The sequence below is a fragment of the Trachypithecus francoisi genome, unplaced genomic scaffold (assembly GCF_009764315.1).
Source record: "Trachypithecus francoisi isolate TF-2019V2 unplaced genomic scaffold, Tfra_2.0 Contig00893, whole genome shotgun sequence".
NCBI lineage: Eukaryota > Metazoa > Chordata > Mammalia > Primates > Cercopithecidae > Trachypithecus > Trachypithecus francoisi.
In genome coordinates this window covers 23,441-45,627 of record NW_022680974.1, presented here as the reverse complement: position 1 = coordinate 45,627, position 22,187 = coordinate 23,441, and the positions used below count along the sequence as shown (strand labels likewise).

Genomic DNA, 22,187 nt, shown 5'->3' with positions numbered 1-22,187 from the left:
TGTTGCTAGAGACATGTGCATATGGGTTCAGCCATGTGAAAGAGTGACTTGTGCTTCTTTATGTCTCTTCACAAACTGTGGTCTTCATATTCTTCATGATTGCATCAGTAAGGGAGTTATTAAGAGAAAAAATTGCCATTTTTTATATGAATATTTAGGTTATTGGATATTTCGAGGCTCAGGTTGGAGGAAATCATTTAGTTAAATTAATTTTTAACTAAGGTGGTGAGACTGAGGGCTTGTGGAAAGGAACTGTTGCGCTAAATCAGAGCTTATATCATTTAACAGATTTTCTTGCATGATTCATTACAAGTAATACAAGAATATGTTCAAATGAAACATCGTTTTAATTTTATCACTTGTGTTGGGGTGCAAGAACTGAGATTAATTTCATCATAGTTTCTTTTTCAAAAAACCTTTATTTAAAGCTCTAAATATCAGTAGTAGTCATATAATACTATATCTCATAAATTGTCTTTTCCATATTAGGTTATTATAAATAGCAATATTATAATATGTATACATTTGAAAATATGTGTTATTTACCAGTTAAAATTCCAATTGTGACTGATTCTTCTTTAATGATAAAGTCTTTAATTTTTTATAAGTCAAAAATCTATTTTATTTGTTTTTAGGGAATCCCAGGATTTCCAGGAAACCGAGGATTAATGGGCCAAAAGGTAAGTATTCATGAGAGTTAGCTTGGGGCTGGATCTGCTCATTTAATGCACTGTTGTCTATGACAAAATACATTTTTACATTTGTGGTAACAGTTAATTTTTCAAATATTATATAATTTTAGAAGCTGTTGTTCTGGCTTTACAAATTTGTATATATTGTTTTGTGGTTGTTTTATATAGATAATTTTAATTTAGATTTACATTATATGCTTCCTCCTTTACTTTGCTACTTTTCAACTTTGTTCTCTAAGATAATCATGGTATAATTTACCTCTTTATAGTTAATTTACCTAACCATGGTTTTGAATGTCTTTTTAGTACATGTATCTTGGTAAATAAGTTTTTGTTTAATTACAAACTTTTTTATTTTGCTCTTGTTTTGAAGGACAATTTTGTAGACTATACAACTCAAGGTTGACAATTCTTTTTCTCTTAGTAAATTGAAGATTTTCTTCTATGGTTTTTTGGCTTTCATTGTTAACTGTGAAAAATCTGCCGTCATTCTAATTATCATTCTTTTGTAAGTGATCTGTCTCTTCCTTTTGGATCCTTTTAAGGTGTTTTATTTGTTTTTAGTGTTCTTCAAATTCACTACAATATATCTTGATATGGATATCTCTTTATTCATCTTGCTGGAATTCAGTTTGCTTCCTGGCTTTGTGGAATTATTTCCAGTAGTTCTGGAAAGAATCAGTCATTATCTCCATATAACCTCTGCTCCATTCTCTGTTTCTGGAATTCTGGTTAGACATTTTTTTATTTCTTCTAATTGCATACTCTACATCTCTTTTTAGCATTACCTACTATATTTCCATATTTTTGGTTGTCATACATTCTGGTTAAATGTTTTAGATATGCCTTATAGTTTACTTATTCTTTCTTTATTGTGTCTAATCTGTTAGAATGATCAATTGATATTTTTTAAAAAATTATAAATACTCGTAATTTTCACTTTTAGAGTTTATAATTTTTTAAACCACAACTTTTTGTTCTTGAAGTCTCTTGTTATATTTTCAGTACTAATAGTCTTTCATGATTCTGTTTTTTTAATTTAAAAAAATCTCATATCTAATTCTAAATTCTGTTTCTAACAATTCTAATATCTGCAGTTTATTATTTATTATTCTCATTCCTGTAGCTTGCTGTCTCTTGTTTCTATATTGTTTATCATGAGTTTATTGCTTCATCTTAATTTAGAGGCTGTCCTGTCAGCCTAACTGGGAAATGAAGACCTGCCTTCTGCTGGTAACCATGGATACCATTTCAGTCCCCTTTGAAAGTCCTGAGTCATCATAGGTATTGAAGATTCCCGCTTCCTTTCCATGGCTGGCCAGCATTCAGTTTCCCGAGAGCTGCGGATCCACCCTCAGATACTCCCACTTTACTTGGCTCCTACAATTCTGTCTCTGCCATGGGTCCTGTATAGTTCAAATCCTGATAATTATAGCCCCAACTCAAAGTATACTTCATTAAAATGAAAGATCTTTGAATACATCTCCTACTTCTCGGAAGACCAACACTCTCTCACAGAGGATGTTCCTTCTAGGATTTTTATTCTGGACTTAAGAGGGTCCCTTTAGAGGACCTAGTGAACTGCAACCCTGGAAGTTGAAGTCTAATGCTGCGACCCCAGAAGTTGAAGTCTAATGCTGTTTTTTTTTACTCTATTTTTCTTTATTAATTTATGTTCACTATCATATTTCTTAAACTGTATGATAAATAGGAAAATTTTTCACCTGATTTTTATTTCTGTTGTTTACCTTACCAAGTCCATCTAAGCTGCTAAGTCTTCCTTTGAAAGAATGGCAAATGTCACTATAAATGTCATAATAAAAATATTGACAGTAAATCTTCAGACTCTATGCCAAGGTCTTTAAGGTGTTAGGTTCCAATTTTTGCCTTGCCTTGCTTCTTCCTTACAGTAGTGGAAGAGAAAGCAGAAAAAGTTGAGCTGATTGATATTCAATTGTCATTCCACTGTGCTTTGGCAGAAACTTTCTTGAACTAAATCGATAATTTACAATTTACAATTTTTTTAAATATTTGATTTTTTAGGGAGAAATTGGGCCTCCAGGACAGCAAGGAAAAAAAGGATCCCCAGGGATGCCTGTATGTTGATGTCATTATTATCAAAGTGTTTGCAATGTTGCTACTACCTACTAGGAGTTCATATTCAATAGTTCATAAAAGTGTAGGGGATACAACAATAAAATATTTGAGGTCCATGAATTCCATTCAGTTGTATGAAAAATATTATGTCTGTGTGCATTTTTCTAAAAGAGTAAAAATTTCTTCAGTTTTTCAAAAAGTTGGCCACCCAAATAAACATCAGGGACTCTAACTGTAGATAAATTAGAAAACATATATTCTAGCTATTAAAAATACTAAGTATGGTGAAGTCTAAATCTCAGTGAATTTTATTTTAACTTACATTTACAAACATATTACACTAATGGGAAAGAATATGTACAGAAGACATAGTATGGGAAGATCCTAAAACAGAATAATTTTCTAAATACCATATTATATTTTCAGATCTGTATTATAATTTAGTGAATTATGAGAATGTATAACTTGGAAATTGATTTAATATTTTTTAATAATCTTGTCTAAGTTGCTCTTGAAATTCCTTTTTAAAATTGTAGGGTTTAATGGGAAGCAATGGCTCACCAGGTCAGCCTGGAACACCAGGATCTAAGGTAAATATGATAAAATTAACAAGATTGGGAACTTTGTGTAATCACAGTTGCCATTTATAACTTTGATGAAAATTTTAACTACTACCTTGATTGTATTTTAAATGTGCTTTTTATTCTTTGAAAAAAATCACTTGTAAGAATTAAGTCTGCAAAAGCTCAGCATAAGAAACAGGCTAAAGTAAAGCTCATCCTGTTATGTTGGAAAGGGTCCAGAATCTTCTGCTACTCAGCCCCCTTCTCCCTTTTTGGTGTCTTGGTGTCTAGTATTGAGGAATACTAGAGCTCTATGGAACCCTGTGCCAAAACCACCAGTCTAGAGCATTTATAGTTATGAATAAGAATATCTCTTACAATACCCGTTTTACAGTCTTCTTTTTGGTATTTTTATTTAGTGGAATGTATATAATATAAAGTGCCTTGTTTGTAGATTGTACTAGTACTGTGAGTAAGAGCATATTATCTTTACTTTTAGATTTTAAATAAGTAAGGCAAGCTTGACAAATATATTTAGGATATGAGGTTAGTTATTCTCAAGATAGAACTGAAACTCTTTAAATGTCATTATTTGACCATTTTCTAGGTATATATAATCCCGAGGTGAGAGAACTATTTTGTTTTCTTGGTTAACCAGAGGATCAGACAAAACACTCGGAAAACTGTTCCCAACTATTTTGCAAATAGATTCTAGGACAACCTTCCAAAAGGAAGTGATGGGATTGCTATTTTGGAAGCATTCAACCTTTGACTAGGCGTTGCCTCGGGGGAATAGACCCTGGCGTATAAGATGAGTAGATGACTTAATCTATTTTACTTTTAAATTCTAAAGTATTTAGAAAAGAGAGAGAGAGAGAGAGAAAAAAAAAAAAAAGACATGGGAGCCCAATAATGAGAAAAGTTAGCTGCTCTTCCATCAGTGGTAGACCCTTGTGGATCCTTGGAGTATTGTGGGCTCCAGCAACTATAGGTACACACAGAGTTGGTCTAATACACTGGATTGACTGAGCTTGCTAAGCGAAAGGTCTCCACAGTTTCTCAAGGTCATTTTGTAAGAAAATATCCCTTATTAGCTGGTGCACAATGGGCTCTCTCATTGTCTGTTGGATTCTCTAATTCTTAAGAATGAAGCCTAAAATTTCATCAGCTTTTTTTTTTTTAATTATTATTAGATACACTGCACTGTTGACTCACACTGAGTTGAAGGTCAATTGTATCTGGTGGACTTTCCGTAAAAGGTTTTAGAACAATGTGTTTTTGCTGTCTGCCGCTTAAGCAGATTCTGCTGATTTGGCTGGGTAGGACAGTGAGCATTTCCAGTATCACAGTTTGTTTATTTTTACATGACTTACTCTAAAGTTGGTTTTCTGCCTCTTGTGCTTGTACAATTATTCTGTTAAAAATAGATCCAAAATGTTGCAGATATTAAATATAATCTTTTCAGTGAAACGTTTTAATTTTTTTCATGCAGTATATTAGGTGTTGGAAACTTTTTCTGAAAAGGGACAGAAAGTAAATATTTCAGACTTTGAGAGCCATACAGTCTTTGTTGTAACTACTCAGTTTTGCCATTATAGTGCAAAAGTGGCCACAGGCAATACCTAATCAAATGGGTATGGGGTGCGGCTGTGTTCTGGTTAAACTAAGAACTTGCATTGGACTGGATTTAACCCATGGGTCATAGTGTACTGACCTGTATATTAGTTTCTTTCTGCTAGTTTTGTCAGCTTATGTTTGTGGCTTGTGCTGTCAATATGACTGATAGAAGTTCTAGGGTGAGACAAAAACGTATTCTGTAGGGCAGAGATGAGGCTGAAACTGAGGCAGATCTTTGGAAAACCTCTAATGTATATTATAATACTTAAAAATCGCTGTGGAAATATTGATAAGTCTATTTAACTATACTATGTTTTGGTTTTAAAAAAACATTATCTGCCCTTTGCTGGATATGTACCCAAAGGAATATAAATCATTCTGTTACAAAGATACAAGCACACATATGTTCATTGCAGCACTATTCACGATGGAATGAACCCAAATGCCCATCAGTGATAGACTGGAAAAAGAACCATGGAATATTATGCAGCCATAAAAAAGAATGAGATCATGTCCTTTACAGGGACATGGATGGAGGTGGAAGCCATTATCCTCAGCAATCTAATGCAGGAACAGAAAACCAAACACCACATGTTCTCACTTAGGAGTGGGAGCTGAACAGTGAGAAGACATGGACACAGGGAGTGGAATAACACACACTGGGACCTGTTAGTGGTCAGGGAGTGTTGAGAGTAGAGGAGTATCATAAAAAATAGCTAATGCATGCTGGGCTTAATACCTAGGTGATGGGTTGATAGATGCAGCAAACCACCATGGCACACATTTACCTATGTAACAAACCTGCACATCCTGCACGTGTAACCCAGAATTTTAAAAGATAATAATAATTCTCTAAATAATACTAGGATATATTAGCTTTATCAAGTCAGGTAACTTTCAACAAATCTCATGTCTGTGAGTTTCAACTTAAACCATTATAAAATTAGAAATTTTAAGGAATCATTCTGTGGTTCAATAACACTGTTATGTGCTAAATGCTTTAATTAACTCTAATATGATCTTCACGTGTTTCTTACTGCGAGCAGCCTACAAAAGTTTTTTAAAAGCTGAAAATGGCATTGGTTTGTCTCACTGATTAGTAAACCCTAATTGACTGTGGGTAATTATTGTGTTCCCCTTCTAGGTGTCACACCAACCTATTTAATTATGGGCTTTTGCCAGACATTGGGTTGTGATTTCAGATACCAAAGTATTCGAAAACCAGAACTACGTTTGACAGTCTCTCCTTATTGGCCAGAAGACTTGTTTGCTCTTTCTCTATCCACTTTTCCTTTTCTGTGTTACATTCTTTATCCTGTCAACTTAGTCTTGTACTCCAAGTTTCCATCTGTTAGAAAGAACTGCACTGGAATTCTGAAAAAGCACAAGCTAAACATTTTCTGATTCACACTTCTTCAAAAGAAGCCATTGTGCATTTGAAGCTACTTTTCTTTCCTTCAGTTGCATACTGAAGATGAGTCCTACTGAGAAAGTGAAACAGGATAATGATGAGGGTCTCAGCCTGGAGGATGCTGTTAAAATACATGGCTCCCACCTGTGCAGTGTGTTGGCTGGACTTATTAGTGCTGGCCATTAAAGATTTGACTCTCCTCCCTTGTACTTGATGCTACCAGCTGTAACACAGGTTTTTAGAGAGGCTTATGAATGTGTGGAACCACTTCCTTGCCTAAAAGAATTTTTCTTAATAAATAGGTCTGATGTACAGAGTCTATCAAACAATTGGAAAGTTAAAAATGTAAAAATTATTTTAAATATATTCCCTTTAGTGTCTATATCAGATATATTATGACAGAATTGTTTTTAAAAAATGCCAATGTTTTTGATGTGTTGACAGGGAAGCAAAGGTGAACCTGGAATTCAAGGGATGCCTGGGGCTTCTGGGCTCAAGGTAATTTTGATGCATTTGAAAATATTTTCAAAGAAATTGTAATGTAAATTCTTCTCATCATTTAAGAAAATTAACATTTTATATCTCTTAAGAGATACATGAAATTAAGGATTACCTTTATCATGAAATGAAATTGTCAATACAGCGTTTCATTTCTATTTTTTTAGATACTTTGTCATTGGATAATAAAGACATAAACTTTGGCTTAATTTTTCTAAAAATGATAAAATTGTATGCAAACAAAAACTTACTTTCTGGTCCAGAGAATAGACTTCTCTTAAACAGTTGAAAACAAGAGTGTGTAGTTCTCCTGAATGATACTGTTCTTTGTTTGCTTATGGGAGTTTCGTCTTTAATATAGAACTCAAAATGGCCTTTACAAGTTTCCTCCAAACCACATGGGTTGATGTTTATTTCAATGAGTATTTTAATTCACTTCCAACCTTCAAAAATCTAGAGAATGATTAGATGACTAGGGAGTAACTACAGTAAGCAAAAAGAATAAAGCCTCATTTTCTTTTAAAACAGAGAGTGATCTTTAGTTGATGTTATAGAGTTTTGGACTAATGGTAAAACACAAAACAAAACGGAACCATGAAACGCATTCAGGATTATGTTCCATCGCTTATGAATATTGTCAATGCATTATTAATATGTGCTTGCAAATAATTTATTTAAGACTTTAAAACAAAAAACTTTATTTCAGAAAGGACAATTCCTATAGGATGATGGAGACTGGAGAAATGGAATTAAGATAGCTCATGTAGTATACCCTGTACTGAAAAATAGCTCAAGAATTTATTACTAACAAAATAATATTCCATATATATAAATACATATATATAAATAATTAAATTTAACTACCAGGGTGTTCATTCCAACATTGTTTATAAAAATAAAAATTGTGAAAACTGTAATGTTTAACAGTAAGAATTTTATTAAATAAAATATAGTTGATAAATATGAATGCTCTTCCATAATTAAAAATTATGCTATGAAAAATGATAGCATAAGAACCTTATAATATTAATATATTTAGAGGTTAAAAGATATAAAAGTATGCATATATATGAGCACATTTTAGTAACTATGTATGTTTATGAATTAGAGTTAGCGAAAAAATATATAACAAAATAAAAATATTGGGTTATAAGATTTTTAATAGTTTTTATTATTTCTATTATCATTTTGTAACAAGAAAATAAACTTTTTTAAAAGTAGCAATTTGAGAAAAAGCAGTTTCAAGGAGAAAAAGTGTTAGTAAATAGGTAAACAAAAAAGATACTTGTGTTTATTTTTTTTACAACTTTTTAATTTAGTTTATTATTGAAATTATAAAGTATGATAAAAAATAACAAATATTTACAGAATTTTAAAATATGAAATGCTGTGAGAATTTTTCACCTGGAAAAGACAGAGAAAAATACAAGAAATTTTACTGGGATTCTAGTAAACATTTTATTCTTTACTATTTATGTAGTAATAACTGTCAATAATTTTTTTAACCATTCATTTTAAAATTGAGATATGTAGAGTTAAAAACAGTGGTATTTTTCCATAAGCAGTAGATCTGTGACCTTTGTGGAATTTCTGTGTTATGTAGGGAGAACCAGGAGCAGTGGGTTCCCCAGGAGAACCAGGATACATGGGTTTACCTGGGATTCAAGGTAAAAAGGTATGCATTGGTTAAGATTTACAGTTCACTTTTAGCCGGTTACTTGCATACAAGTTTTTCTTTTGTGAAATTCTTAAAGTAAGACTTGTTATTAATATATTTTTAATAAGGTACCCTATATATTCCATGTATATATAATGTGTTCAGCCCCATGCTAATAACTGTGGCATCTTTTATATACCCGCATGGGTATTGTCTCCTAGATGAAGACCTTAGAGAAGGCATGCAGATCAGAAAATATGAATGTACAATTAAGTGATATCCTGTAAATTCAGGTTTTTTCACAATCCAGGTGAGCTAAGAAGTTTTTGAGGAAAATTATCCAATGTCAGGCATTCCTATCAAAATATGAATACCCCTCTTGCCAAAACTGGATCAAATTCTGGAAGGATAAAACTTATGCCCAAAATGTTTGACCATGAAGTTCCTGTCTATGAAACAATTATGTTACATAGAAGTTTATTTAAAATTAATTTAAGGAGTTTAGAAATACAAGTCAAATATACTAATTTAAAGTATTTTGGCGAGGAAAGACAGCAAAACTAGGTTCTCTCTCATTCTGGTCAAGTAAGGGAACCTTGACTTGTATGTATATAAATAATAAATGCTTTTATTTGTTTGGAGGTTTTAAGCAACAATTGATGCCTGTGTGCCTAAGAAATCCAAGCTACCGCAAATACAAACATTTCAGGTTAAAAGTATATCTATTGGTTTTTATTCTGGAAAAGACACAAACTCCATATCCATCTTCATGTCCCCTGCTATTTATTTTTCAACATCTTATTTTCTATCCCTCATGTGTTGTCTACAGGGTGCCTAGATCATACACAGTATGATCCTTGGGCTTTTTGTTCTGATAATAGGTAGGCAGCACTGGCTGAGACAGAAATGTCCCCACAGAGCAGCAATCAAGTGACTCTTAGTAAATGTTAAGGAAATCTACTATGAATATGTGTTTGGGATGAAGAGAATTTTCTTGTTCAAAACTTGTCATTTAAAAGAAAATCTGTGTTTTTTTTTGTTGAAAATGCAAAACTGTACTCTAGATAGCATGGTGAGGTATTAATAGAAAGGAAATTCAGAAACCGTGTCCAAGTTTAACTTTCGGCAGGTGCTTAACTGGCCGTTTCATTATCTATAAAAACAAGGGCATTGTATGAGTTGGTTTCTAATTTACCCTTCTAGCTGATAATCTACAAAACTTATTTTTATGGAATATAATTTTTCTTCCAAAAGCTCACTTTTGAAATATATGTTTTCTAAAATATCACTTAAATATTATGCTTTACTTTGTCATTGTTTCCTATAAACTTATGGTTACTAATAGCTTAATGGAAGATTTTCAGTTTGATTTCATAAAACAACATTTGTCAAAATAAGTCCTCTCTTGTTAGTTTGTCTAATCTAAAACTGTGAACCATGTAGAAGTTTTCTCCTTTCTGGGAAATTAAAGATTGTGGTGAATTTTCTTTCAAATGTAGGAGCATACAAAAGTGTTCTTTTACAATATAATTTTGACATAATGTGGTTCTTCTCTCTTCCCAAATATTGTCTTAGGAGTCAACTTCTGTGTATACAGGCGCTTGTGGAATTTGCATGAGATGTTGTTTTTCTTCAGCAGAGAAAAATATATGTTTATTTGAAACTGTACAGAATATACTAGATTATGATACAGATCAAACTGCCTTTTTGTAGGGGGACAAAGGAAATCAAGGTGAAAAAGGTATTCAGGTATGTTGTTTGCTTTTTTTTAGTAGGCTAAGCAATAAAATCAGAGCTTTTAAAAAATTCTTATTTTACTTTTAAATTCCTTTGTTTCAACATTAATATAAAGTTGTTGAATCCTATTTTCTCCTTTTGCTATTGAGCTTCTCAGACAAGACCAGATCTGACTTTAAAATTCCTCACCACTTTTCTGTTGTAGAAAACTTAGAAACAAAATGATTCAACAAAATAAAAACATAGATTTTATTATATACTTCTAATATGTATTTATGTACATATATACATATATATACCACATACACACACATATATATGTATACACACACACACACACACACACACACAATGTTTCCAAAAATGATTTGAAATTGTTTTATGGCAAAAATTTGATAAAAAACCTTTAACCCTAAATGTAAAATATATTCAAATCAACATGTGAAAGGAAAAATTAAACCAGAAAATTATAACAGGCTAGGGAAATCTAGGGTGATTTAGAGACATTTAGTTTTGGGTGTCTTAGCAGCAAAGGCAAAGAGAAGAACTATGTTACTACCTCAGGAGACAAGGGTAGTTTCACCTCAATTAAAGTGCCTATGGAATGGGTTTTTTCATTCACTGAAGACTGACCCTTGAATAGGATGCCACTAACTGAGTCAATGAAATAGTTATCTGGAATAAATTATATCTGATGGTCTTTCAACTTTTTAAGTTTTAGAAATATAAAACTTTTCCAACCATAAATTACCAATCAAGTGTTCAGACAGTATTTTAATGATGTTTTTAAGTTTGTAAGTCTCAGTTATAGTGTCTGAGCTTTGCTATGCAGAATAAGCTGAAAATACAAAGAAAAATACTCTGAACATTTTCACAAATGTAGAATTCTGAATGCTCTAGAATTTCTGGAATTGTAAGAGAAAATTTCAGATTGAAATAGTTATAGGCAAAATTTGCTATATCCCCAGTTATAACAGTTCATATTAATGAACTTATTCTTCATAACATACATAAGATGTTTTAGAGTGGTATGACAAAATTCAGTTGTTTTTCAGACATTTTTATTGAAGATCTTCAAGTACTATGATAATAGGCTTCCTTTAAGTTAATATTGAAGTTGGGAGTGAGGTAAATGTTAAGGAAGTGTCTGTGAGCTCTAGACCCATATATTCTAATTTCCTTCTTGGTACTGCATTTAGATGACTCATGGGTACCTCAGGTTCAATATGTCCAAAACCGAACTTGTCATCTTTCCCCATAAACCACTTCGTACTCACAGATTTCCTGTCATGATAATCAATGCTGAATATCTCTTGAACTTGACATCTTCTACCTTTCCCAACTGTACTAGTTATTTCTTGTCAGGGGTCCTGGGCTACTGCGGTATCTTCCTGACCCGTCTCCTTGAGTCCAGTCTACTTCCTTCTTCCACACTTTTATATGCATAAAATAGCTAAGCTATGTATCTGCTTAGCAATCCTTTAATGGTGCCCCACACATGTTAAGATAAAGCCTGTCCCACCAAGTGCCTTCTGGGCTGACTGAATCTTCTTTAGTGTTTTCTCTTGCCACTCCACCCATTCTTATCCAATCCTGCTCTGCTGCTTTAGCCAAAAGAAACTACCTGCCTTTCACCTGTGTCTTCTCTCCCTGATACACCCTCCTATCCTTTCTCCAATTGGATACCTCTTACTCATCCCTCAAGGCTGCACAAAGGGTGAGTCACATTCCCTACTCTTTCTGTCAGATGGCCCTTCCTAAGTTCCAATAATATCCAACCCAGATGTTTATACATTGTAGACTTATCAGCAGTATTTTCATCATTCTAGATTTATCTCTCTTACCACACAGTAAGTGACTTGAAGTCTACAGTGATATCTTTGTTTCAGTCCCTAAGTGCCAGGAAATAGGTGTTGCTTAATAAATATTAGGAATTCACTTATGTAAATTGATGAATTCATTACTAGGCAAGGGTGATGTAAAATTGTAGTCACTAGATCTTTCATCGATTACCTTATCTAGATATATGTCTTCCTAGGAACTGCTAATTAATTTGCACAATAAATGTAAGGATGAAGTAGTGCTTCAGAGTCTAGCACAATGTCCCATGAATGGTAGATACCCAAAAATATTTATTGAACAGATAAATGTGTTTATACCTTTATTAAGTTTTCTGTTCTCTTATTTATACTGACTTAAAGCTCTTCATTTAAATGACTTATTTACTAAAATGTGACAGTATATTTTAACTTTTAAAAATAAAATTTTCAACAGGTCTTCTTGTCCTCACATGTCCATAGTCAACAATGAACATAATTGCCACTGAAATTAGTAAAATGTCCATATCCATTGAATTTTTAAACTATTTTCCCACTGTTAATATGGACTTAGAAGAACATCCTTATTGTCTAGAATTATTTACGTGTTTCACCCAAATCAGTAATTTGTTCCTTATCTCTGTCCATTTTAACTATAAGATTAGGATGACTTTTCTTCTTTTTCTCTGAGTGACTGACTTTCCCATCTCTCACGTAATTTATATATTTGTATCACTGCTTTTGTTACATTTCTTCTGGAACTCAAGGTAATACATAGTTTGTATTGTATATATGATTGCATCATAAGTGTGCAAACTAATCAATAATGTTTATTTATTTTAAAGGGTCAAAAGGGAGATAATGGAAGACAGGGAATTCCAGGGCAACAGGTATTTTTTGGTTTTCTTCTGATAAAAAATGAAATAACAAGTCACATAACTGGACAATGTTGAGAGAGGATTACTTGCAAATAAAAATGGGTGGGGAGAAGGATAAGTACAACATACATTCTAAGCGTATAAGGTTGAAAGTGTAGGTAGTGTGGCGATAATGAGTTTCTTTAATTATTTGTTTTATATTTTCACTTTCTCATAATGATAGCATTGGTGGCTCTGAATTTTGTTTTTTAATGTATCTTAGCAAACAACTGAAGGTAGAAAATTCCACCCATTTCTTAGGGGTAGTTATTGGCCAAAGAGAGCCAGTCACACGATGACAGCTTGTTCATACCTGCTGGTTTGTCTTGCTTTTCTTCTTGAAAATCAGTTGGGGCCACATGTAGTGGATAAATGTACTTTTTTCCCTTTAGTTTGTTCAGAGAGACAATTTACCGCTCTGGAGATATATTAAAATGCTATCCTGAGAGACAGTGTTGTAGAACAGACACACACAGTAAGATGGCTTTGCTTGTCTCTTGACTAAACCCTTCTCGTTAGGTGGTATTTCAGTGAGATTGCCATGTGACTGTAAGTTCAGTCAGAGCCAAAGTGGATGGACAAAGGCATAAAGGAGATTGGTCCTTAGGTAGTATGTTTGCTGCTGTGTTGCTTGTAGCTGCAGAATGCTGGACATGGTTCCAACTTCGTCAGGTCTGAAAGGGCAAGCTGGATATGTGAGTCCTCCCAATGGGGTGAACCTCTTTCTCTGAGGGTGAGTGGGAGAAAGATTCTACAATTATACCAACTCTGGAGATAGTGGGATAAAACTGGGTGGTGATGTCTCCAAGGACAGGCTTCTCTGTGTCCCTTAGTTGGAGGAATCTGAGAGACCATTGGGAAGAGTGTAAGCATAGGGCCCCAAGGTTATCTGCAATATGGGATGGAAGGTGAGTGCCAGGTATTAAGAAGAATTGAGAATTTAGAAGCTAACAATAAAAGTAAAAGCAAAAGTAACCAAGAGGAGGAATGATTGGAATTGCCTCAGTACAATTATGTTCAATAAAATATCTTTCAGTTTTCTTGATCCTCCACTTGACTCAGACCCACCTGATGACACAAACAACTCCATCCCTATTCCCCAACCTGGCAACACAGATAAACTCTTTGAGTTTCCTTAAGTTAATCACAAAATATCTGTAAACCGCTGTTCCCGTAGGACCTTCGCCCCTTCATCCATTTAACCTCCACAGCCCAGACCTTTTATCAAAAAAGGTTACTCACAATAACTCTCAGAAAAGAAGGATATTTCCTTTAGAATTTGAACTCACAACTTAGCTAGCTCACTGGCGTATGGATCACTCTTTCTCTAAGGTTTCACTAACTTTTTCACTTCTCAAGGAAAAGAGTGTGTCTGCTCTCCTAAGGCAGGATTTGGGTTCCCTAGAAAGCTTCTGCCCTCGATTGATTGGAAGTCACATTTCTCACCACCAGGAGCTTAACCTACATGGAGTACCCAGGGCCAGAGCAGCTGTTGCTTTTCAGCGGCTGAAGAGTCATCCCAAACTCTTCATGTAAACATAGTCTTAATTACCTGTCACTCTACCAAGCATAGCACATGTTTTTTTTTGGCCCTCGTTTTGTGAATGGAATCAAAGTGGATATTTCTCTCACAGAATTGTCTTAATGAGTTCTCAGGTGACAGCTGTTTTTAGTTTTAGCTGTAATTCAATTCCCATATTGAGAACTTAACTATTTCGTCTCCCTTCTTATGTTGGCACTAGTTGTTGGATTGTATCTTGTAAGGATCACTCCTTCATTTCTTCAGAAACAAAATTCAAGTATGGCCATACAAAGTTCGTTTTACTTACTAAAAGATTCGTATACAAAAACTAAATATTTGGTGTTTTATGAGTTTTATCTAATTCTTTCCTTTGTCTAATTTGGACGCCATATTTGAGGAGCCTGAAAATGAATCAAAAGATATACCCCCAACTCAGACTTTATTGTGTGCAACATTATACATTAAATTTCATATTAAATTTCAGAGCACTGATTTTTTATTTTAAAGTTGAATAATGAAAACCTACCTGTTATGAAAGTTTTATCTTTTTACCTGAGTGAATATTAGGAGATTTTTGAGCACAGGTGTACATTGAATTGCAAAAATGGAAAATGTTAATACCTTTCCTGAGAGTTTTTTCCTGTATAATATACCACTGAAATAAATATGGAAAAGAGGAATGGGAAAGACTTTAATGGAGCCATCCAGATGTAGCTAGTAATTATAGTTGAATGGGCTTCATGCATGGGCTCCCCAGTGTTTATATCACTGTGAAAAAATACCATCTTTTACATGACATTGCTTCTCTGGTCTCTTAATTACTGGCAGTGAATGGTTTAAGCACAGGACAGCTGGGGGTTTTCTCTCTTGCTAGTCACTTTTAATGGTATCTTTGTTTTAACCCATCCTTTGTCAATAGCACCCAATCAAAATTTAGTTTTAAGAACATAAACTTGGGAAAATAGATGATTTATCTTAATTACTGAATACAAGAATAAATATACCTAATATTTAATCTGATTTGAGTTTTGATTTTTATTAAAATAGTGATATATTTTAAATTCAGTAGAATCCCATTCTTACCCATGTGGTTCAACGTGCAGCATTTGAAAATATTCATATCTAAGAAGGAAACAGTTAAGCAAATTAAAATTTTTATATTATTCGGTTAACATATTTCCTAGTCATTAGCCTTCTCTAAAAGGCAAAAAGCGTCTCTTTTATGTGTAATTCTGTCACTAATGCTATCAATATTTTCCAAATTGAAATTTTAAATTTGATTAAGTATGTGGTAAAATGTGGATGCCATGTTATAGTACTGTAGCTTGCACGTTTATTATAGTTTTTTTCCTATTAATTTTCAAAGGGAATTCAAGGCCATGATGGCGCAAAAGGAGAGGTATGTTTCTTCATATATTATGCTCTCTTGCTCTCGTTCTTCAGTCCTTTTTGCTTGGGTTTCAATACTATATAAATCTAGCTTTTGAGTAAAAACCAGAAAACGAAACGTTTTTCATCTTCTTCAGTGGAAGTTCCCAATTAGCAGTTTTCAGAATATGTACATTTATACTGAATTTGATATGAAATGTGAATTGTCAGTGTTATTGGTTTTTCTGCCAGACTTGGAGCTGAATTTTTTCTCCATATTTTTGAATAAAGAATATTGTGCATTTCTGTATCTGTCGGACTCACTAAAATGCAAGCTCCTTGTGAACAGGACTGTGTTATGCCCATTGTGATATCTCTGGCAGTGTGCATATTACCTATGTAATATACTCAATCAGTAGTGGATGTTTGTAGGTCTGGCTGATTGCATGGATGGATAAATGACAGTTTAATATGATATGAAATTTCCCTTCTGGTCAATGACAATATTTCCAGCTAGTCCTTACGTAGCTTACATATGTATACATTCATATTCACATCCTTAAGGAGTTTCATGATGGAATTATACCTTCTGAAATATTTAAGTAGAACTTGTAAACATTTCTCTTGCTTTTAGAGAGGTGAAAAGGGGGATCCTGGTGTTCGAGGTGCCATTGGATCAAAAGGAGAATCTGGGGTGGATGGCTTGATGGGGCCTGCAGGTCCTAAGGGGCAACCTGGGGACCCAGGTCCTCAGGGACCCCCAGGTTTGGATGGGAAGCCCGTATGTATTCTGCTTCTTCCAGAGTTATTATATTTTCATTGATTTTTGCTCATGTTCTTTATGTGCATGTCATAACCCCTAATACTTTGATGTAGGGAAGAGAGTTTTCAGAACAATTTATTCGACAAGTTTGCATGGATGTAATAAGAGGTAAGTATCAAATACAGCATTTTAATCACTTTTTTCAAATTACAAAAGTAATACAAATTCTTAGGACAAATTGTAGAGGATATAAGTGAGGTGAAGAATAAAACAGATAACATTTATAAGCCTCATCTACTTTTCTTCAACTAGTATTTTTATAAAGATTTATCATATATACTCTTTTATAATCTTTTTATTAAAGAAATTTATTATTTGTCATAATTAGAATTTTCTTTTGTAGCATATTTTTTGATAATTTAGTTCATCAATATGAATATCTATAATTCCACCAATTTCTTTTAGGGGCACTTTTACTTTTTCCCCTATTTTAAGCAATTTCTGTAATTAAATGACTGCATAGAGCAATGAATATTTCCATAGTCACATTCCTAGAAGTCAAATTATTGACCAAGAAATATGCACATATTCAGTGCTCATAGTTGTTTTCTCTGTAAACTGAAAAAAAAAATAGAAATATAATTAACACCAACTCACCATTTAAACATAAAGAATGGGGTTTCTTTGTTTTTAAAAGCCCAGCTACCAGTCTTACTTCAGAGTGGAAGAATTAGAAATTGTGATCATTGCCAGTCCCAACATGGCTCCCCGGGTATTCCTGGGCCACCTGGTCCTGTAGGACCAGAGGGTCCCCGAGGATTACCTGGTTTGCCAGGAAGAGATGGTGTTCCTGGATTAATGGGTGTCCCTGGACGTCCAGGTGTCAGAGGATTAAAAGGTATGCAGTTAGTTTGAACAAGAAAATGAATTTTAAAAAGTTATTTTTAAAAAAAATTCATATCCTATATCCATTTAATAGTCAAGAAATAACTTTGTTTTCATGATAAAAAAAATCTGTAAATGCTCGTCTTTACATAATTTGCCAACTGAATTAAAGATAAATTATTTTATTTTTTTAATGCAATATTCTCAAATAGAGAAGTCAAATTTATGAACACATGAAGTTACAAATTAGAAAATGTTGCCAATGTACTGGGAAATTTTGCTTGAGTCTAGAAAAGTTTTTAAATGGAAAATCATGGATGCCATTTCCTTTGTTTTGACTTTGGTAACTTTCTGCACTGTTACCTTATTCACTTTTTTTCTATTATAGGAAAAAATAAGTTTTGCAATAAAACTTCCTAATAGCCCACAATTTCTCCTTGCCTTTGAAAGTTTATATGAAATGTTGATTGATAATTCTTTCGTTTTTGTTTAATAGTATATAAACAATTTAGATGTTTCATAAAGTAATTTTTAAAAAACTATGATTAACACAAAGGGCTAATAATTCCAAACCATTTTCTTTTCTAAATATTTGATTCCCATTAAGTCTTGCAACTAAACCACTGATCATTTTAGAAATTATTGCTTCAAAAATTGTTATCCATTAGTAAGAAAAAATAGATGGCAAGCTGGTTTTTAAAAGACATTTTTCTTTCATGTGTATATTAACAGCTTTGAAAGAAACAATCTAGAAGGCAGTGATTTTAAGTAAACTTACTCAGATGTTTGACACCCTGCAGGCCTACCAGGAAGAAATGGGGAAAAAGGGAGCCAAGGGTTTGGGCATCCTGGAGAACAAGGTCCTCCTGGTCCCCCGGGTGAGAATTGCTACCTGCTCATAAGTGTTGCTGCTCATTTTGCTTTAAGAAAAGTCATCATAGATCTATGTGAAATAAATTGAAACCAAGACATCTGTTTTCTTTTTTGAGTGATTCACATTTAACACACTGAAGTACAACTTCTAGAATATTTTTCATATATTATCCTCAATTTATGAATCCTTCAATATTATGTCTTGCTTATCATTTAGTTTAATATCTATTCCTTAGAAGAGTTCTAGAATCGTTTATCACCCCTGCTTATCTGGTGTATAACACTGTTTAGTCTTTTTATTTTTTTTATTTTTTTTTTGAGACAGAGTCTGGCTCTGTCGCCCAGGCTGGAGTGCAGTGGCCGGATCTCAGCTCACTGCAAGCTCCGCCTCCCGGGTTTACGCCATTCTCCTGCCTCAGCCTCCCGAGTAGCTGGGACTACAGGCGCCTGCCACCTCGCCCGGCTAGTTTTTTGTATTAACACTGTTTAGTCTTTATGACCCTCAGAGAAGCAGAGAAATGCTGAAGTGGTTAAGTAATCTCTGCTAGCTGTGCTATTTAACTCTGTCATGTCTCAGTTTCCTCACTGGTAAGATGATGATGATAATGTTATCTCCATCATGACATTATTGGGAGATTAAATAGTTTCTATATGTAGCTTTCAGAACAATGCAGGACAATCACAGTTATGTTTTCAATAAATGTTTGCTATGATTAGATGTTATTAAGAGGCTTTGGAGTTGATCAAATGACTTAATACTTGTTTATGTAAAATACCTTGAACAATACTTACAGTTGCAGTTAAGTGCTAAATAGATGATTATTATTAGTAGTAGCAGGGAATAGAGGAGTAATAAGAGGCCCAAACCACTGTGCTCCTTCCCAAAATCTGAATATTTTGTTTTTGTTATTTTGAATCAACTTTAAAAGGCCAGTATCCTAATCTAGCTTTTGTTTCCTCGAGCATGCTAATTTAACTAATCAGGCTATGTTGGACAAATTAGGGCTTTCATACCTATGTGTATTGATGACTATTATACTAAAATAAGAATAATGCATTTAGATATGGAAACTAAAAATATGTATAATAGAAACAGTCATTTATTTGTTGTAAATATGGCACAAAAATTACTCAGCTTTGGCTTATATATCACCTGTCAATTTATAATAATATTGGTAAAAGATAGGCTGAAAGGAAGAAATAAGATTGGACAGTACACAAAATGGAATATTATAATGTTAGCTAAATGTTTTAATCAGTAGCATGGTTGCTATGTTAATATAGCTAGTTTTCAAGAAGTACCGATAACTTTTGGATGCCTCTTTTCAAAGCAGAAGACATGTAGAATTATCAAGAAAATGCCTCTACTTTATAATTAGTGCAAATATATAAAATATTCAAGAGGTTTTTCCTTTTTCAGTTTAAGTTTCTTGCTGAATCAGCTATTTCACTATGAAAAACTAAAGTTCTCTGTTTACATCTTGCCAATGTTCCATTTTAGGTCCAGAGGGCCCTCCTGGAATAAGCAAAGAAGGTCCTCCAGGAGACCCAGGTCTCCCTGGCAAAGACGGAGATCATGGAAAACCTGGAATCCAAGGGCAACCAGGACCCCCAGGCATCTGCGACCCATCACTATGTTTTAGTGTAATTGCTGGAAGAGATCCATTCAGGAAAGGACCAAACTATTAGTGTCTGATGCCTCATTCAGCAGCCTAGGCATGGTGCTTTTTCTGTGGTCTTTTGCATCTCAGGAAGATAACCAACAGTAATCCCTTGAAAAGAAACTTAAGTACCTCGGTGTTTTTATTTTTTTTTCTTATGAAAAAAATATAAAAAGTCACATATACTGATTTTAAAGGCTCCTCAGTCATTTGGAGCCCTTGGATTAGCAGCATTAATAAATCTCAAGGGTTTCTTATAAAGTCCATTATGTTAATCAAAGTTGAATATAAAAATCCACCATTACCTGTTAGCCAGTTTTAGTCACTGTGAAGTATTTCACATTCAGCCTCCATGCAGTAGAGATTTGAGTTTAATTTCATGTCTATGTGACTTTCATGTTTCATATCTCATAGCTCTTGCTACTACAAATAAGCCAAAACACCTATCTGGTCATTGGAAGTAAGATCAGGGCTGATATTCACCTGGGATAGACAGTATTGGTGAACTACTCATTTACTACAGTGTCTCTGCCTTGCTAAAGGGCAGTGGATTGCCTCTTGTTCAGTGTTGTGAATAGCACCTCTGAATAAGATTAGTGTGTTTCTTAATTCATGTCAAATTCTAAAATTAGATTAATGGTGGTGTAAGAGTATTAATTACTTTGGGAACTGTCAAAATTAACATTAAAAACATTTTACACAAAAAGTTTCATTGTACATTCAAAGAAAATGTAAGTTCAGAAGTACTAAAAGCCTGTATTTTATACTTGTTGATTAATCAGAATGTTTGTTGTATGCCTTCATTTTCCATTTCACTGCTATGTGTATGTCCATATATGTTAATTTTCATTGTAGCAAAGCTAATGGAAATAAACGCTCTAGTTGAAAGAAAAGGAAAACTCCTAAAGTCCTAGAATGTCTTGTTATTTTTAGCTGACTGTAAAATATTATGAACAGTCTTTGTGTATTGTTCTTGATGCTTTTGTAAGAAACAGAATTTGAAATATTTCTTCCTTATCATGCTCAAAATTTTGTTACATGCTTGTTATTCAGAGTATAATAAAATGTGTACAGGCCTGATTACAATGTCTTTTTTTATAACTAATTTTAACTGATTGTTGAGTATGGTATGTGTATTATATGGTCACTTATTCAATGGATATAATTTATTAAATCATTCACTCTATTCTTAAAAAATGTGTTCACCTGAAATAAGAAATTACAAATTGAATTGGTGTGCTGCACACCTGAACAGTTGCAACACTTACTTCCTAGCACAGTCATGGCTGTTGCCCAAAGTTTAACTTTATTGTGATGCAAATTCTACTATTTTGATGAGGACTTTGGAGGAGACTAAAATTCATAATGTTTAGTGGCTGAATGAGCATAAGGCTTGTTTTGATGTTTTATCTCCAGTAAAGCCCCAGGTATCTGCTTAAGCCAACAAACCTATTACCCCTGCTTTAATGATGGCATTTGCTTCTAAAAGCTGGTAAAGAAGCAGAATAAAGCCACTGGTATCATTGATTTATTCATCCAACAGTACTCACCACATGGATAGGTTCTGTGCCTGGGATACAATGGCAATATAGTTAGAATTTGGCCTGAGGGAACACGTGTATACTGAGACACAGGTAAGTAACAGGTGATTGCAATACATTAATTCTAAGAAAGGAGAAAATGGGCAATTGAAATGTAAAAGATGATGTTATGGACTGAATTGTATGCCCCCAATTCATATATGGAAGCCCTTACCCCCAGTGTGACTATATTTGAATATAGAGCTTTCAGGAGGTAACCAAGATAAATGAGGTCATAAGGGTGGAGTCCAAATCCCACAGAATTGGTGACTTTATAAGAAGAGGAAGATGTTGCTCTCCCCTACTACCCTCCGTCCCGTCATTTCCTTCATCTACCTCATGGCCTTCCAGCTCTCACACCCAGGGAAGACTATGTGAGTACATTGTGAAAGGTGACTCTCTGCAACCTGGAAGAAGGACGTCACCAGAACCCGACTATACTGGCACCCTAATTTCGAACTTCCAGCCTTCAGAACTGTATGAACAAAAATTTCTGTTGCTTAAGCCAGCAAGTCAATGATATTTTGTT

General features: G+C 33.7%; 1 protein-coding gene across 2 annotated transcripts; it reads left to right on the top strand.

Moving 5' to 3' along the window:
- The first annotated feature begins 635 nt into the window (after positions 1 to 635).
- On the top strand, positions 636 to 20,308 carry LOC117089801 (collagen alpha-1(XXI) chain-like). 2 transcript variants are annotated; one of them, XM_033221379.1, is made up of 13 exons: positions 636 to 680; positions 2,736 to 2,789; positions 3,326 to 3,379; positions 6,825 to 6,878; positions 8,482 to 8,553; positions 10,249 to 10,284; positions 12,935 to 12,979; positions 15,895 to 15,927; positions 16,533 to 16,677; positions 16,773 to 16,827; positions 17,357 to 17,557; positions 18,345 to 18,422; positions 19,919 to 20,308. In XM_033221379.1, exons 3-13 carry the CDS (start codon positions 3,342 to 3,344, stop codon positions 20,104 to 20,106), a joined length of 945 nt encoding a protein of 314 aa, XP_033077270.1. In that variant the 5' UTR covers positions 636 to 680; positions 2,736 to 2,789; positions 3,326 to 3,341; the 3' UTR covers positions 20,107 to 20,308. The 2 variants fall into 2 exon arrangements, with proteins under 2 accessions (XP_033077270.1, XP_033077262.1); XM_033221371.1 differs by lacking the exon at positions 12,935 to 12,979 and having other exon boundaries at positions 642 to 680; positions 16,531 to 16,677.
- The last annotated feature ends 1,879 nt before the right edge of the window (positions 20,309 to 22,187 follow it).